Source organism: Aythya ferina (assembly GCF_964211825.1).
Source record: "Aythya ferina genome assembly, chromosome: 6".
NCBI lineage: Eukaryota > Metazoa > Chordata > Aves > Anseriformes > Anatidae > Aythya > Aythya ferina.
Window position 1 is genome coordinate 25570671 of NC_140303.1, and position 16969 is coordinate 25587639.

At 38.7% G+C, this 16969-nt stretch overlaps 1 protein-coding gene across 1 annotated transcript; it reads left to right on the plus strand.

Moving 5' to 3' along the window:
- Positions 1-202: 202 nt before the first annotated feature.
- LMLN (leishmanolysin like peptidase) lies at positions 203-14221 on the plus strand (the record flags this gene model as incomplete). Its single annotated transcript, XM_084523047.1, has 17 exons — positions 203-337; positions 441-538; positions 646-676; positions 1309-1391; positions 1867-1984; positions 3157-3326; positions 3966-4071; positions 4304-4398; positions 5123-5240; positions 5923-6030; positions 7614-7690; positions 8324-8434; positions 9114-9246; positions 9903-10062; positions 10711-10841; positions 11570-11780; positions 12937-14221. 17 exons carry the CDS (start codon positions 203-205, stop codon positions 12990-12992), a joined length of 1941 nt encoding a protein of 646 aa, XP_084379173.1. The 3' UTR covers positions 12993-14221.
- Positions 14222-16969: the final 2748 nt, after the last annotated feature.

Consider the following 16969-nt stretch of genomic DNA (forward strand, 5'->3'; position numbering starts at 1 on the left):
TAAAACAGAAATTTTCGGGAATTTGCGTGACAGACCCGAGCACTGCCCCCCCGTCCCAACCCTTCCACCACAGCCCTGAGGCGGCCGCCGCCGCCCAATCACACCCCGCCTCCCGCCTCCGCCCCGCCCTCCCGGCCGCTCGGCGCTCTCCGATTGGCGGCCGGCGCCGCCTCCATGGCGACGCGGCGGAGGGGCAGCCAACATGGCGGCCGGCGGGCGGTGCGGGGCCGCGGGCAGGGCGCTGCCGGCCGCCCTCCTCCTGCTGCTGCTGCTGCTGGGCGCCGCCGCCTCGCCCCGCTCCTCGCCCTGCCACCACCGGCCGCCCGGCCGCGGGGAGGTGAGGCCAGGCCGGGAGGGGGCAGCTCGGGGGCTGGGGTCGGGAGGAGGACGGGCGGGGAGGGAGGGTGAGGCGGCGCCCACGGCTGTGCTCCCCGCGGCAGGTGGTGTACGGGGTGCCCCTGGCCGAGGATCGCCTCGTCAGGAGGGACGTGGGGCAGCGGCTGCGGATTAAGATCGTGTACGACAGGAGCGTGGAGGAGTGAGTACGGTGTGCTGTGCTGTGGCGGTGACCCCTTTTTGTCCTCATCCCGCAATGCAAACCCTAGTGGCTAACGCTCTTTTTTTTCTTTCTTTCTTTTTAAACAGTTTGCTGCCAGAGAAAAGGCACCTTATAAAGGTATGGGTTCCTTCTCTTTATTATTTATACGTAAGTCAAGGCTTTACTGATGTGATTAAGGCGCTTCCATATCCTCTGGTCAGGGAAGCGAGGCTTTGGGTACAGGCTGTTTCTCCCAAATCCTCCCACTGCTATGTTAAATATTATTTAATAGGTGCTTGCTGTATCCCAGCGCACAAAGCTGTCGATGAGCAGGACCTACATAGCTTCTAGCAGTACTAAGAAACGATGAAAATTCTTTAGGAGTACTTTAAATATGTCTGCTGGCATCTTTTGATTTATTGTGCAAGTAGGCAGTAAAAGAGAGGGCAGCAGCCAGGCTTGGAGGTCGCAGAGACAAGCTGCAGGGGAATCTGTGATGGGCAGTTCCCAGTGACCTGTAAGATCGGGGCTGAAATGAAGTCAGCCTCTTTGAAGCTGTACATCCAAATTAATACTGACTTCCATCTTGCTTTGTCATTCCAATAACAAAATACAGAAATGTTGGAACTAAATATTTCCGAACTTGGAAGTCTGGATCTCTGCTATTCTGCTATACCACAGCATTAGCAAGTTTCAGGTACCTAGGCAGTTAGTGGTTGTAAGTTATGTCTGCACTACCACTGGGTGACTTTTATTTTTGTTCTATTTAGAACAAGCTTTTTCCACAAGCTATATCTTACTTGGAGAAGACTTTCCAAGTGCGCAAATCAGCAGGTACTATATTGCTAAGCAGGTATGTGAAAGTTTGTTGAAAATCACTTACTGCATTCAATATTTAACATTGCATCGTGTAGACATTAAAGTAAGAATAGAGTAAGAGCATAAGAAATGCTCTCCTGGATCAGACAAGTGATCCATCTGGCCCAGTGGTGGGAGATGATCATGGAAGGTCAGCAAACTTTTGCTTTCTCCTTCAATAGCAACACCTATGTTTGTGGTATCAGAGATGTTAAAGAGTATCATGCTGCTTATTTCCTTTTATGTGTATCCCTGTTTATGAACCTGTTCCAAATCTTTTTTTTGCACCTGTAGATACTCCGTTAACAACTGGAAGTGTTGTCTTCCAGAGTAGCATAACATTTTTCAGCATGGAAGTTACAACAGTGCTATATTAAACGTGTATTACAGTGTTGTTGGGTGCTGTAAGATTCTGCTAGTTTTATTTTAATTCTAAAACAATGCTAACTGTCTTTCATGTTTGATTGAAGGCAGTGTGCAACAAACCAATATTTAAGGAGGAAAGCTGATCCTCACAGATACTGCCGAGTGGCCTGTGCAAACCATACGAGGTGTGGACCAGTTATAGTTCCTGAAAAACACCTCCAGGTAAGCTGAACCATCCAGGTGCTTCTTAACCTTTGGAGGAGTGCAGTTTGTGGAAACTACTTAAAATGTTAGTACTGCTAGTACACTCACAAGTGATTCAGCCCAGAGAAGAGAAGGCTCTGGGGAGACCTTATGACAACCTTCTGATACCTAAAGGTATATACACTCTTTGTCGGGGAGTGTAGTGAGAGGACAAGGAGTAGTGGTTTTAAACTGCAAGAGGGTAGGTTTAGATTAGATATAAGGAAGAAATTCTTCACTGTGAGGGTGGTGAGACACTGAACAGGCTGCCCTGAGAAGCTGTGGCTGTACCATCACTGCAAGTGCTCAAGGTCAGATTGAATGGGGCTTTAGGCAGCCTGGTGTGGTGGGAGGTGTCTCTGCTCATGGCAGGGGGTTGGAATTAGATGAGCTTTAAGGTCCCTTCCAACCCAAACCATTCTGTGATTCTACAATTCTTTTTGCAGGAGATAGCTTAAGTTGTTCTATTCTGTCACTCAAATTTAGTTAGCGTCAATGTAGTTAGTGTCTTTAGTTTATGATGTTGAACTAAAAGTCATGGAAAAATGTAATGTTTACTGTTCTTTAAGTCTGTGATATAGAAAAGTACACACATAATGACATTCAAAGCTTATGAAATGGCATCTAGTTGCTTCATTATTCTCCTTGGTCAGTGAGTCAGATTTTCACAGAATTAATCATAACTTTTGAATCAAAACAGTGGTTTTCGATGAACAAGGAGCACGGTGCAGGAAATGCTTCTAACTTGTTTTCTTGCATGAATTTTTGAATCGACTACAGTATGTGATCACCAGATTTCTTTTAGCTTGACATTTCAACTGCAGCATTAAAAATATATTGCATTAAATGTGAAATGCAATGTCTGCTTATGTATATACTATTTCTGTGAGCCAAAACTTTTAAATTAATCTAGCTTGGCAAGCACCTTTTTTTCAACAGCTGCCACCTTCCTAGCTTTTAATCAAAATGGCTAGTCTTTTGAAAGTTGTTCCCTGGCTCTGGGTTTGTTTACTGTTGTCACAGGGAATTTTCTCATCTTCAGCTGTCATAGGCTGGGGTTTATTCTTGGCTTCCAGCTAGTTGTGTTTTGTTCTACAGAAGTTCTATCATAGCTGATGTATTTTAACTGTTTCCTTTGAACATTGTCAAAGCAATGCAGGGTGTACAATCAGAACGAACGGCACTTTGGCTTACCTGACCAAGAAGGGGTTCGAGATGCTGACTTTGTGCTTTACGTCAGTGCTCTCACTACTGAAAGGTGTGGCCATGAAAACATCATTGCATATGCAGCCTACTGCCAACTGGAAGCTGAAATGGACAGGCAAGTATTCTGTCTGGTACAAACTTTCTTTAGTTAAACTTTGAATTGTATATATGGAGTTGAACTGTCTGCCTGTGTTGTGTATAGGCTAACACAGAAATCATTGAAATAATGCCAAATGCTGTATTCACGTAAAAGCACAGAACAATCGAATAACACTTAACTCATAAAACTGAGACATCTAAGTCAAAAGTAATCTTCTGCTGTTACTGCCTGAATTTTATCTCACAATCCTGCTTCTGTTGAAGGAAAGGTCGTACTTCCAAAAACTCAAAGAAAAAGGCAAATAGCCCCTGCTTACATGGCTTTTGTTTCTCATTTGGCTGTAGTCACTTCAACAGACATGTTATACCTCTGTAATGACTACACCTGAAATTCAGATCTCCTGTACTGTTGTCAGTAACATCTGTGCTGCATGTTGGTGTACAGACTGATCCCATCCCTCTTCCCCTATTGTAGCAATAAAGTCACGGGATTGTTAACAGACTAGTTATAATTAGTTAAGGGAAGTTATCTAGAAGCACTTATATTTACAATAGTCTTTAGTTTCCAGTGTTGCTTTCTGCCTCTTCAAGTGAATATGAATTGAATTTGCTAGTATTTTACTGAAAACAATATAATTTTAAAACTGTCTTCCAGGCCAATAGCAGGATATGCTAACTTGTGTCCAAACATGATCTCAACGCAGGCTCAGGAATTTGTTGGCATGTTGTCTACAGTGAAACACGAGATTATCCATGCACTGGTAAGGGTTGGTAGTATAGAACACATTTCCCTGCCCTGAAATTTGTGCCTTCCCCCTCACATCTCTCCTGCTTGTTGCAAGAGAAGCGTGTCTGGTGAGGGTAAAGCTCTTGCATTGCCTCTCTCAACTCGTGTGTTAATAGTCTACCTGCTGCATACAAGAACTTTTCATGGCATTTGACATGGTGTGTAAATGTCTTACCGAAGGTTTCTGTTTGATTTTGAACTTGCAGGGTTTCTCTGCTGGACTGTTTGCATTTTATCGTGATGATGATGGAAAACCTTTGACAACAAGATATGCAGATGGACTCCCTCCTTTTAATGAAAGGTATTTCATATTTTTGGACCTCTCAGTACTCTCAGTGCTGAAGGGATGTCTTCAGGTTGCCTTTTTAGATATATTCTTGCTGTTAGCCTGTTGAAAATCCAACTTAATAGCTTTATTAGAATTCTTTGTATTTGTTATGTTCAAACACTGTTCTATTTTTATTTTAGTCTTCCTTTACATTGGCATTAAACACTTACCTTGTAATGCACGGAGATGATTTAAGAAACAATTTTTGTCAGGAAGCCTGAAGTTAAGCATTGCAACAACCTTTGCTTAAATTTAGAGGTTTTCTGAGCACCGCACTCAACTGGCACTTATATTTTCTGTAGTCTGTGTAATGTCAGCGGAGCTAGGTTTTTTTTCAGGCACGTATCATTTGAGGTCTATAATGGTGCACAAATGGCAATGCCTGTAGTCTGCTGCTTGATTTTTCTCCCTTGTTATTGAATAAACAATTTGCAGTACGTTTTTGATAACTGTAGAAAATAAGTCTTGAGTCTACAGACATCTTTTTAGTAATCTTACTTTAGCATGTTAGATCAGAGCTGGCTATGTAATAAATCTTACAAAGATTATAACGTATCTTACAAAGGAGAAGTGTTGCACAGTCAATTTAAAAGAAAGAGAAATGGAAATTCTTAATTCTGGTTTTTAATGGAAATAAAGCTTTGTACAGTAGCGTGTGTTTATCAAAACATCCATAACTAACACATTCTTCTTACAGTCTAGGTTTGTATCAGTGGAGCGATAAGGTTGTTCATAAAGCAGTGAGGTTATGGGATGTACGTGGTGGCCAAATGCTTCGCCATACTGTTCACCTTCTGGTAACACCTCGTGTAGTTGTAAGTGTTGATTAACTTAGCTGTACACTATGTATGTCATAACATTCTTGAGTCACAATTATTTCTCACTCTTTTTAAGCAGTAATAAGTTAACTTTAAATAGTGTTGTGTTATTTATTTTTTATTTTTTTGAATGTATGGCCCAAAGACTATATAATTATGATGATCTAATTAGTTGAGAAGGGGCTATCCAAGGTGAAAAAGAAGTGAAGGAAAATGGCTGGCAGTTTGAAATAAATAACTCAATAAAAGAGACAATGAAGGGATTGGGAAGTAAATTGTAAACGGTTGAGCAAAATTGATATTGTTGCCTTAATCCTACTCTTCAGAGGCTTTCCTGCAGACTTAGGCACCTCATATTCCTGTTGCCTTAACAGATAGTGCTGTTACTTTTTTTCTAGTTTAATTTCATCCAATTTAATATTTTTCTTTTAAAACTTTTCTTTATTTTTTTTCTTTGTAGTTTTATGCATTACAAAATAATGCATTGAACATTTTGTAATGTTTAAAAAGGGAGTACTTAAATATTTTTGGAAATCCTTCTTGATTCCCACACCTCTAACTTTTTTTTTTTACCCCAACTAAACATATACTAAGTGTAATATATTTGGTATTGAAAATAACTTCTAATCATATTTGTCCATGAATACTTATGAGTTGTGTTGATATGTTTTCTTTCTAGGAAGAAGCTCGTAAACATTTTAATTGTCCAATCCTAGAGGGAATGGAGCTTGAAAATCAAGGTGGCATGGGTACGGAGCTCAATCATTGGGAGAAGAGGTTGTTGGAGGTTGGTGCTAATATTAGGAATGGAGGGGGATTTGGAAAAGCCTGCTCCCCGTCTTTATTTTTAGGTTTATAGCGGTATTCACCAGAGCCTTGAAAACATAGGTATGAGAAATACCTCACTGAAATATATCACATACAGTGCTAAACTGGAAACACTTAAATGTCCAATTGCTAGATAAATATTATTTTACTTCCTTGCTAAATCTCAGAATATGAGTTTCAGATAAGATGACTGCTGGAAAATGAAATCTCTTGATTTTTGAAAAAAATGAAAATTCAGTTATGTCATGCTTCTTGATTGTTCTGTCTGTTTACTGTCTGGATTTCATCTTTTGACATGTCTTGTTAGGGTTAGGTTTTGCCGTCCCTATTCCAGAACCTCATCTGATCAATCATTTATTTTCCTCCTGACGCTTAAGCTTATTTTTATTTATAACATTATGTGATATTTTGGGCAGCAGTATAGTTTCTAATTATTGTATGAAGTGAGGTAAACCATAAGGTAAATGCATCAGGACAGACCTTTTCATGGAAGTAAACATGAAAAAATATGTATTTCAGGAGACCAAAACAGCTGATTTTTCCTGCTTTTTGGTAGTGTTTCTTGTAGAAACATCTGGTAATGTTTCTTGTTCAGGGTCAGCTAGAAGGGCTGCCATTAAAGTAAGGATAATCTAAAGGATTTAATAAGATCAGCCCAAGGGACACTATTAGCAGTCTTGTTTCCAGAGAAAGTTTGTATCTGGAAAGTAACCCGTATGGTTTGGTTTTGGTCTTGATCATTCTCTCATTAAATATTTTAGTGATAGTACCAAATTTGCTGTCTGCAGATGGTAACTCTTCCCAGCCATGCTAGTGGAGAGGGAAGGCTGGAAGACTACACTCTGAAGAAATAGTAAGTGAGAAAAGTTTGGTAGTAGGAATCCCAGAGCTGTGTAATTAAGGGTGAGCAACTTTTGTTGTAAGCCAGAAGCTTATTAGCTGGAAATGACTGAGCTGGAAGAAGACACATGGGTGTTAAAACTGTCAGTTGATGATTAGGAAACTCAGAAGTGTCCAGAGTTACTCTTTGAGGATGTTGTGAGCTTTTAAAGTAAGGTGGAAAATATCACTGCTGGACTAGTAAAGCTTCACGTAGAGTTCTGTGTTCCTTTAGTCCTGTGTTCTTCTCTCCTGAAAAGGACCTCTAGAAATACTGGGAAAATTGAAAGTCAGTCTTACCCCCCAAAAGAACACACCACTACATGAGCTTGGCTTTCAACTTACCCAAAAAAGGACAGAAAAGGGGACAGAAAAGGGGGCATGATTGCTATAAATAAATATGCAAGGAGGAGTTTCTTTTACCTAAAGAAAAAATAAGTATAGATTGGCCATGAATAAGGTTCAGCTGGAATTTGGCATAAGGTTTCTGACTCATGAGACTTTGTAGGGCAGACTGGGAAGGGTGTTATACCTTTTGATCCCTTTTATGAAAGAGATTGGAAATGGAATGTCTATAATAAGAAGGGACTGGAACTTCTATGCACTTGAATGCGTGGCTCCTGATTTTTCAGGAGCTTACTAATAGTAACTTGTAACTTTCAGAATGAAGCTATGACTGGATCCCATACGCAGAACCGAGTCTTTTCCAGGATTACCTTAGCATTAATGGAAGACACGGGGTAAGTGTTAATAGGAATAATAATGGTGTGGTGGTTTTTCTGTTTGTTCAAGTGTGTTTGTTGCACTTGATGTTATTTGGAATTGATGCACTTGTGTTGATTCATCTGCCACACAGTAAATAATTGGCATAACCAGCATGACATTAAACAAGGAATTATACCTTGTATGTTAATTTTTCTTCACATATATTAAAAAATCCACTCTTAATATAGCCATAAAAGCATGTGCTGCAATGCATAGTTCTGTTTGCAGAGTCTGTTTTCTCTTTTCTCTTAATGTAAGTCTTTTGTCAGTTCCACATAGCACTTTTTTTTGTCTTTTTTGTAGACAGGAAGCATATATGGAAGAAAAGCAAAATTGCCTAAAATTTCATCTTTTTGTATGCATTAGTCCTTCGTAGACCAATATGCATTGCTGTCAAACAAATAGACAATGAAGTTTTCATTTAGCTCATTGTGAGTTGAAAAATAGTGAAATTATCATACTTTTTTTATTATTAGGCAGCAAGGAGTTATTTCCCTGTTCTATCATTTGAAAACCTTTAGGCATAGTATAAACTATTTTGAACTGCTCTTTTATTAATTATAACTCTAATTTTTAAATTGTATTCTCATTTTAAAATACCTTTGCAGTTGGTATAAAGCAAATTATAGCATGGCGGAGAAATTAGACTGGGGACGTAATAAAGGCTGTGACTTTGTAATGAAGAGCTGTAAGTTCTGGATTGACCAAAAGAAACAAAAGTAAGCCATTTTTTTATATAAGGAGGTGGAAGACTGATGCTTGTTCACATTTGTCCTTTTTTCAAATGCAACTCAGTAAAAAGTAATACACAAGGAATGCTCTCGTAAGAATTTTCAGAGTGCACCCAAGAAGGAGCACACCGAATGTATCGGGAACAGTACTATTTTACCCAATAAATACAAAGACAAGCATCTTAGGAATGTATTTGCTCTTTAAGAGAACTGTGTTTTGGAGTTGGGTGGAAGGACTTTGTCTAAGTGTTGCTTTTTTATTTTGTCCTTTTTAATTGTAAAATGTTATTGGCTGCATTTACATTACTGGATTTTACCCAAAGCTCCAGAAATAGGCTTTGTTTTGGCTATCATACTTCTTGTTCATTTCAGTACTTGTAAATTTGCTCCATTGCAGCCCTGTTTTGTTTGTAATTTTTTCTTTAAAGTTTACAAAACAATGCTATTGAAACTACATAACTAAGCAGGTTGTGACTTTGTTTGCTGATCTGATATTCTTTAAACTAGGAAGTTTATAACCAAATAACAATAATTAGCCTACAGACAAGATATTGCTGCTTCTTTATGTGCTTCAAGTATTAGAAAGAGCAGGGATAGTCAGAAAAACTGCATAGTTTAGGTTAACTGCTTTTTGTAAACTTATGTTACTTTTTTTTTTTTTTTTGAGGAGGCAATTAATCAGTCCGTACTGTGACACTTTGAGAAGTAATCCTTTGCAGTTAACCTGCAGACAGGACCAAAGAGCAGTAGCAGTGTGCAACTTACAGAAGTTTCCAAAGCAGTTACCTCAGGAATATCAGGTATGAGTTATAATATACTAAATAACTAAGTATTTGCATTACTCTGTTTTGCAGCCAGGATGTGTTTTTTTCTTTTTTTTTTTTTTTTCTTCTGAACTAGTTGATGAAAGTAGATGTTGTGAAAAATGTCTGCTTACTCTATTCTGAGAAGCCTGGAGACTTAAAAAAAAAAAAAAAAAAAAAAAAAAAAAAAAAGCCTTGTGATTGTTAATAAAACAATAGGGATGTTGCTTGACTGTCTAAGCACGTTTCAGTTGAAAATGTTGCTGTGTAACAGAAGTCCCCCATAATGTTTTGTCTGAGGTATTTCTTCAGCTAATCTGTGCCCTCGTGTTACTGCACACTGAAACATTTGCTTCCCAGAGATGACTGTGATTGCAAGAGGAGACAGGGGGCAGTGCAGGGCTAGGGAACCATACATGTAAATATGGATCTCTGTGCATTACTTGTGTATTCTCAAATAGTCTATGCTCATCTGTTCGGGGTATTCTGAGTTGCTGTTAAAAGCGCTCCTGAGAAGTAATGGGTGTTCTTACAGCTTTAGTGATTGGTTCTATTAAAAAATTAAATAAAAGCAATAAAAACAACAATGACAAAATGACAGCTGTATGCTTTTCTCTGCACCAGCTGTCTCACTGCCTATTTTGTTTTTGCAGTATTTTGACAATCTTAATGGAGTACCAGCAGAAGACTTGCCTTATTATGGTGGCTCAGTAGAAATTGCTGACTATTGTCCGTTCAGTCAAGAATTCAGTTGGCATTTAAGTGGTGAATTTCAACGCAGCTCAGACTGCAGAATAATTGAAAACCAACCAGGTAAGCTTCCAGAATTTAGTGTTGTATTTAAGGGCCTGTATTTGTTTATCTGGATTACCTTGTGAGCGTTTGCTTCCTAGGTGTATATGAAATACAAAAATTGCATAAGAGTTGAACAGAAATTATCCTCAAATGATCCAAATACAAGACAGAGGTTACAGGGGGAGTGTTGTTCAGTTGCTTTTGAGTCTCTCTGGAAACAAATCTACTTTTCACCTTTGTAGTCTTCCATCCAAAGCAGGGAGCCTGGCAAATTACCAGAGCATGGGCCTACCTCCTGGAATAGCACATGAAGTCTCAATATAGCAGAGCTCCAGGACACTGCAGGATATTACCTGTGTGTGCAATTCTCTCAAAGCCAAATGAACAAACACGCTCTCCCCTCAAGCCAGCAACCACAGCTGGCACTCCCTGGGAGCAAACATTTCTGTAGAAGCGTGTGGATAGTGTATTTTTAAAACCTTGGTTTTCTTCATGCTTTACTCAGTCTGAGAATTATTGTCTTGAATATAATGATTAATGGTCTGAAACATTCCAAAAGTAAACCTGGAATTGCCTGTAGAGACTGACTAATTATGGCAAATTAATTTAGTGTGGACTTCCTTTTCGCCTGGTAAACTGAGGTTCAATATATTCTTTCCACCTTAGATCCTACCAAAAACTATGGTGCAGAAGAATATGGACCAAACTCTGTATGTCTTATTCAGAAGTCAGCTTTTGTCATGGAACAATGCAGGAGGAAACTCAGTTACCCTGACTGGGGTAGTGGGTGTTACCAAGTAAGTATGTGTGCTGTGTGGGTTCTTTGCTTGCTTCACTTTTGTAGTAACACCAAAGGGAGAAATCTAATATAAAATGCAGGCTATGGCTGTTAAAACTATGCACCTGGACACCGTACATGATATTCTCTTCCTGAAAGTCACTAGATTATGACATGCTTTGGAAATAAGTATTTTCCAACTGTGAGTCTGTAGTTCAGATCATGCATCAAGTCAAGCGCGTGGCCACTGGGCAGACTTGTGTGTTACTTCAAGTCTTGCTAGGACTTACCTGTCTTACCTGAGGACTAAGTGTCACAGGGATAAGTGAGAATACTTTGGAATCTTCTGTTGAAGTTTTACGTTAGTTAAATCACTCTGATTTTCCTGCTGTAGAAAGCACTGTGCACGTGTCACTTTTCATTATCCTCCCTCTCAGGGCTATCTCACTTAAAGCTGTTTCTTTCAAAGGCAGCACAACTCTAAAAGCATGCTCATTAGCAGAAACAGAATTTTACTCAGTCTCAGTTGATTATCTATATAATTGCATGAAAAGGGTACAGTCAGTGCTTTAAAGCATTTTTAAACGAGTAGCTGCTCTGAGTGCATTAAAATAGCTGCACTTAATCTATGCTGTATGAAGGCTGTTTACTGAATATTTTATTTCCTTATTGAAAGAACTTCCAACCCCCCAGGCATATTTCCAATAAATCATAATACAGACCTTACTTTTATTCCTTTCTTTTAAGGTTTCTTGTTCTCCACAAGGACTGCACGTTTGGGTCAAGGACACTGCGTACTTGTGCAGCCGCTCAGGTCAAGTATTAACAGTGAGCATTCAGATGAATGGCTGGATCCATGTTGGAAATCTGGTTTGTCCAGCCTGCTGGGACTTCTGTGACTCCTGTCCCCCAGAGCGGGATCCTCCAGCTTCTAACTTATCAAGAGTTACACCAATTGGTAGGTTGGCTCCTGATTTCCTGTTCTGGAAAACATATCATTTTAATAACCTTCAGAATCATCACCTTGGTGCAAAATGAGTATTCGCTTATATAAGTTCCTATTGGCAATATTAATGCAGTAATCCAGGACACAAATGACAGGTGTCACTTTGCTTTTTGAAGGAAGAAAAGAACCTTAAGTTGCTGACTACCAGTTACTGTTTTGTCTAGAGTTGATTGTGTAAAAAGCCACTTAGTGAAAGAGAACAGTCCTTACAGTATTTTTCTCTAGAGGCTAATTTCTAAGCCTTTAATCAATTTTGTAATTGTTGATGTGCTGTCTCTACTGCAGGTTTTGAGGGAAAAAAATAAACCTGTGTAGGTAACCTGTACATTTAATTCTTTTTTCAACATGTTCTGGGGTTTGTGTGTACCATTTCAAGTCTTTGAAATGGGAACGTTTCAGGGGTTGGTGGAATGACTCCTACAGATCAGATTTTAGCATGAGAAAGCTGTAATATAGGAGACTGACATCTCCCTCTCCCAGAGAAACAGCAAGTGTGAATTCAAACAGATTCACATCCTAGGAGATGGGGGGTATTTTTAAAATATATTAATATATATGCTTATATATGTGCATACATATAATACGCTTATATAACATAATATATAAAATGCTTATGTATCTAGTCTTTTGAGTCTGTGATTTTGAAATGCTGCTTATCCCCAGTCATGCATTAGTAAACTTCCTGTCCTTTTCTTGCCATACTGATACATTCAGCTCATTTGTTCTCCTAACTATTATTAGTTATTGCAGAAATTAATTTAATTTTAAAGGGAATAAATCATGTTATTCAGCTTTTATGAATTGCTGTCCTTGAAAACTAAAAGTAAATCAGTTCAGATTACTACAAATATGTTTTTGCTCTCTGGTTATTTTCTCTTAAATATGAAATATAAGCTTCATGCTGTCTTGTTTTTTATTTTAGATTTGTGCTCCTGCTCATCTAACCTGGTTGTAACCCTTTGGCTGTTGATGGCTAACTTAATTCCCCTGCTAACGGGATTATTTCTCTGCGCATAGTTTCAGCAGGGAGCAAGAAGATGTTCCAAGATGGTATACCACAGTGTTGTACTTCTTACTGTGGAGCACTGAGTTTTTTTTGTCTCTGCAGGCAGCTGTCTTCTCCTGAACCTCATCTCTCCCGGCAAGTATCAGTGCAGACAGTAGTCGGGGAGTTACTGACAAAAGCAGCCAGAGTTTGAGAGGAGGAAAATTTACCTTGTCATCTCAATAAGTGCCAGTATTTTCCTGAATTGCAACCTTTGATTTTGTCACAGTAATGAGATCCACTGTGCCAGCTCTGTTAGACTACCTGGCAACTTGATCAAGATTTGAAATGAGAACTCTTCTGTAGTAGAACTTGGGTTGTTTTTTTGTTATGTTCTCTGTGTGACCGGTAGCAAAGCATCCTCAAACTGGAAATATACCTCAGTGGTTTAGTCAAAAGCCATGTGAAAATCGGTTACTGTTACTGCGAATAACTCAGACCCAAACAGGTGTGGGAGGTTTTTGTTTGGGTTTTGTCCATTCTTACAATGTATACAATGTATATTACATTGTATATGAGTAAATTACAATTCTTACAATTATTATTATTTAACATATTACAATGTATATGAGTAAAATTAATTTAATGGAATAGACTGGTTGTTGGGAATTGTTTCCACAACTGGATTCTGTAGCTTTGAGACTTCTCAGAATTCATGTTAGTTTGCAGTAAGTTATTTACTTCTTGAGGTTCATGTAAACCTTAGTGAATGCACAAAGTAGACTTTCAGACTGATAACCATGACAACTGTCTAGAAATCACATTTTCATTTAGCATGTGCCAGTTCTACTGTACAGTGTAATAACATTACTCTGAGGATATTCAGAAATTCAATTTGCTAGGCAAATGCATTTTATTACTGATGCCAGTCTGTAAAATTGGGGTAGGTTTTATTTTATTTTTCTTAATAATGGCATTATTTCTTTAATAATATGATCATAAATACATTTGTTTCACTTTTTGCTGAAGGCCAAGCCAGTAGCTATGGCAGCTATAATGTTATAGAACTATACTGACTCTTCTAGGCCAAAAATGAGTATGTAAAGAAATGTCTAATCTGTCTTTTTTTTCCCCTTTTCTTGGACATACAGTTGATTATTTCAAATAATTCATAGTATTTAGATTATGTTAGAGAATCAGACATTTTGAACCACACAAGGGCACACCTTGGTACAAAATTCATCTTTTGGAGGACAAAATCTACCTGAGGCAGGAAATGAGCAAAATCTGTCTTGCTGAGGACAGCTGCTCTCTACAACACTTGTGAAGGTGTTTTTCTTTGTTTCTGACCCTAGATGACATGTTACAAATAATCCTGCTTAGCATAAAAGAAAGTTATGTGGTCCAATCCATTGTCTGTCCTGTTTGTCCAATTTCATTCTTGAGAAGGTACTAAACCTGAGGGAGCAGATGGGCCACGTGCACTGAAAATGTGGGTGAGAAGGTGGGGAGAAGGATGATGATACACAACTTGTTTAAGGCTTGATTCCCTTCTAATACGGAAGGGGTAGGGAGTAAAATTTCTTTAGCTACAATTAAGCTTGTTTACTAAGAACTACCATTGTAATCATAAGGACACTGAAGAAAATCTTTGTGCCTACCAGATTTTTTTTAAAGACGCTTTTATGACACTGCTGAGGTGAATAAGCTGCAACATAAAAGTGTCTGAGGGCATCATGGTTGAGAGAGTACCTTGCACTGGGCTAGTTCCCCTTCTTAACTGCAGGTTATGCACAGTTTGCTTTGCATTAAACAAGGCCTAGATTAGCCTTAAATAGGTGTTTCTGAGAAGCAATACAAATTAGGGATCAAATGCTTTAAACGTGTACAAGTTTGAATTAAGAAACACTCAGATTAGTAGGTGAACACTGATAATTTTAATATATGCACAATCAACAGTCAGCATAAATGGATTCATTGAAAGCGTAAAGGTTTGAGAATATATATTAGGTCCCAGAGGTTGTGATTGTCTCTTGTCTGGTGTGCAATAATACAGGTTAAATGGTATCACTCAACAACAACGCTTTTTATACTTGAAAAGAAATTACTGGTTATTTTTTCTTACTGTGGAATATTTGCACTGTCTGAACTTTCTGGTTAAATTTATAACCGTTAAACATTTTTAAATGGTGTTTATTTATTGTGCTTGTTATTCGATATGCTAGTCTCCTGTCTGTCTAAGTGAAGTGTTATATTTAAGTGAATTTTTTTTTATCTTCTACACAGTTGTTTATCTTGAGGGCTTTTCTTCTCTCTTCCTGAGAATTAACTGAAAACTGAAAGATGGCTTGAAACATTGATGCTTACCTACTTCTGAATTGTATACATTCAATTAAAGAAAGAGGCTGTAATGCGTTGTACCTACAGGGAAAATCTGTCTGGCTGTCAGCGTCCATGTAGTCAGCTTTACCGGTACCTGCTGAATAGCTGCATTAGTGAGTCTAGCAAAGTAAAACTACTAAAGCCTTAATAATCTGAGATTTCAGTTGTAATTTCTTTGACATGCAGTCCTTAAACTGGCTGCGAACTGCAGAATTGGAAGTGACTTTAGGGGACTGGGGAGGGAAGGTTAAGGTTTGCAAAAGCCAGCGGGTTACCTTCTGTCAGTAAGCTAGCAGCTGTAGCTGTGTAGGAACTGCCAAGAAATGTGTCACGTTCACTTTCAGGTACGGATGAATTGGTGACTGTCAAACAAGTTCGAGTAAAGCTGCCTACCTCAGTTCTGTTTGTCTTTCACTTAAGCTTCTAACCCGCTGTTGTGAACTTCCAAGTCTTAAGATGAATTAAGTAAAAACATGTCTCAGGTTTTTAAGAGCAAAACAGTAGGGAGCATAAGCCATTTTTGAGTGTAGAACACAGCTAAAATTGTAGCTTAAAGCAACCATTTGTATAGCCTTAAGCGCAATTTCCCAGTAAAAGTAAACACCAGTTTTAAATAAAAACAAAGATTGCAGGCAGCTACTTTCAGTTTCCTGAACATATAGGGGCAAGTCCATCATATTGAACCTCTTATATGTGAAATCTTTTAAATAAAGCCCAAATAGGCTTTTGTGTGTTCACCAGACTAGCGTTATTCCCAGGACTTTTGCTGCCCTAAGAAATAAACAAATCGTTTATCCGCAGCCAAACCATGCCCACTGCTTTAATGTGAAAACATGTTCCATGTTTCTCTATGGAAGTAAATTAGTCTTGCGGCCTTTTTTTGTTCCCCCCCCCCCGCCATCAGTTCACGTTTCTAATATTTCAATTAGAAGTCAAGGCTATTAACACTTCAGGAAAAAAATTTCTAGTGTTTCAAACAATTACAAGGAGGAAGGATTGCTTTCGGCTGGAGTATGCAGTGAGGAAATAACACAGAAAAGCAGGCAATTAATTTCTTTTTGAAATGAGGTCTTGGGAGACTGTTAAGGCCTCAGATATAGGTGAACTACCAAAATGGAACTTTGATGCCCCCCCCACCCCCCATTGATTAACTGCTGGTGCAACATAACTCATTATTTTTGTTGTGCTCTAGTAAATTAGGAAGGTTGATGTCACCTGCGAGCAGACACACCAACAATTCCTTGCTTGCAAGGGCCAGTTGTTTTTAAATCTGTCCTGCAAATCTTTCTGCTTTCATTAGAGAGGAACGCATGTGTCCTTTCTTCCCCACGTTTCCTGTGAATGACTTTCAGCCAAGCAGGTCAACATCTTTCCCCTGCAAGATCTAACAACCAGCTTTTGCTTGGCTGAGTGCTTGGGTGAACACTTGCACGTATCGCTCTCTGGGACTGGGGTCTATTTTGTATATTAAGTGATGTGATCTTATGTCACCAGGGTTCCAAGTGCAAATGTTGCCTTTTTAATGTGAAGCTTACCTTGGAGATAAAACAACTGCTTTGAGAGAACTGGCTGACCTTGAATATGCTTCCTATTTTGGTACAGAATGTAAATATAGAACAAACTATTTTACTTAGATTTTGACTGGATTGAGATATAAGGGCTAATTTTGTTATTTATGAAGTAAAAGTTGTCTTATTTTACTGTGTAAAAGTATGTCATACAGAAGAAAAAACTATGTTAATCAATAAAAATGTCTGTAGAAAACTGACTCTTC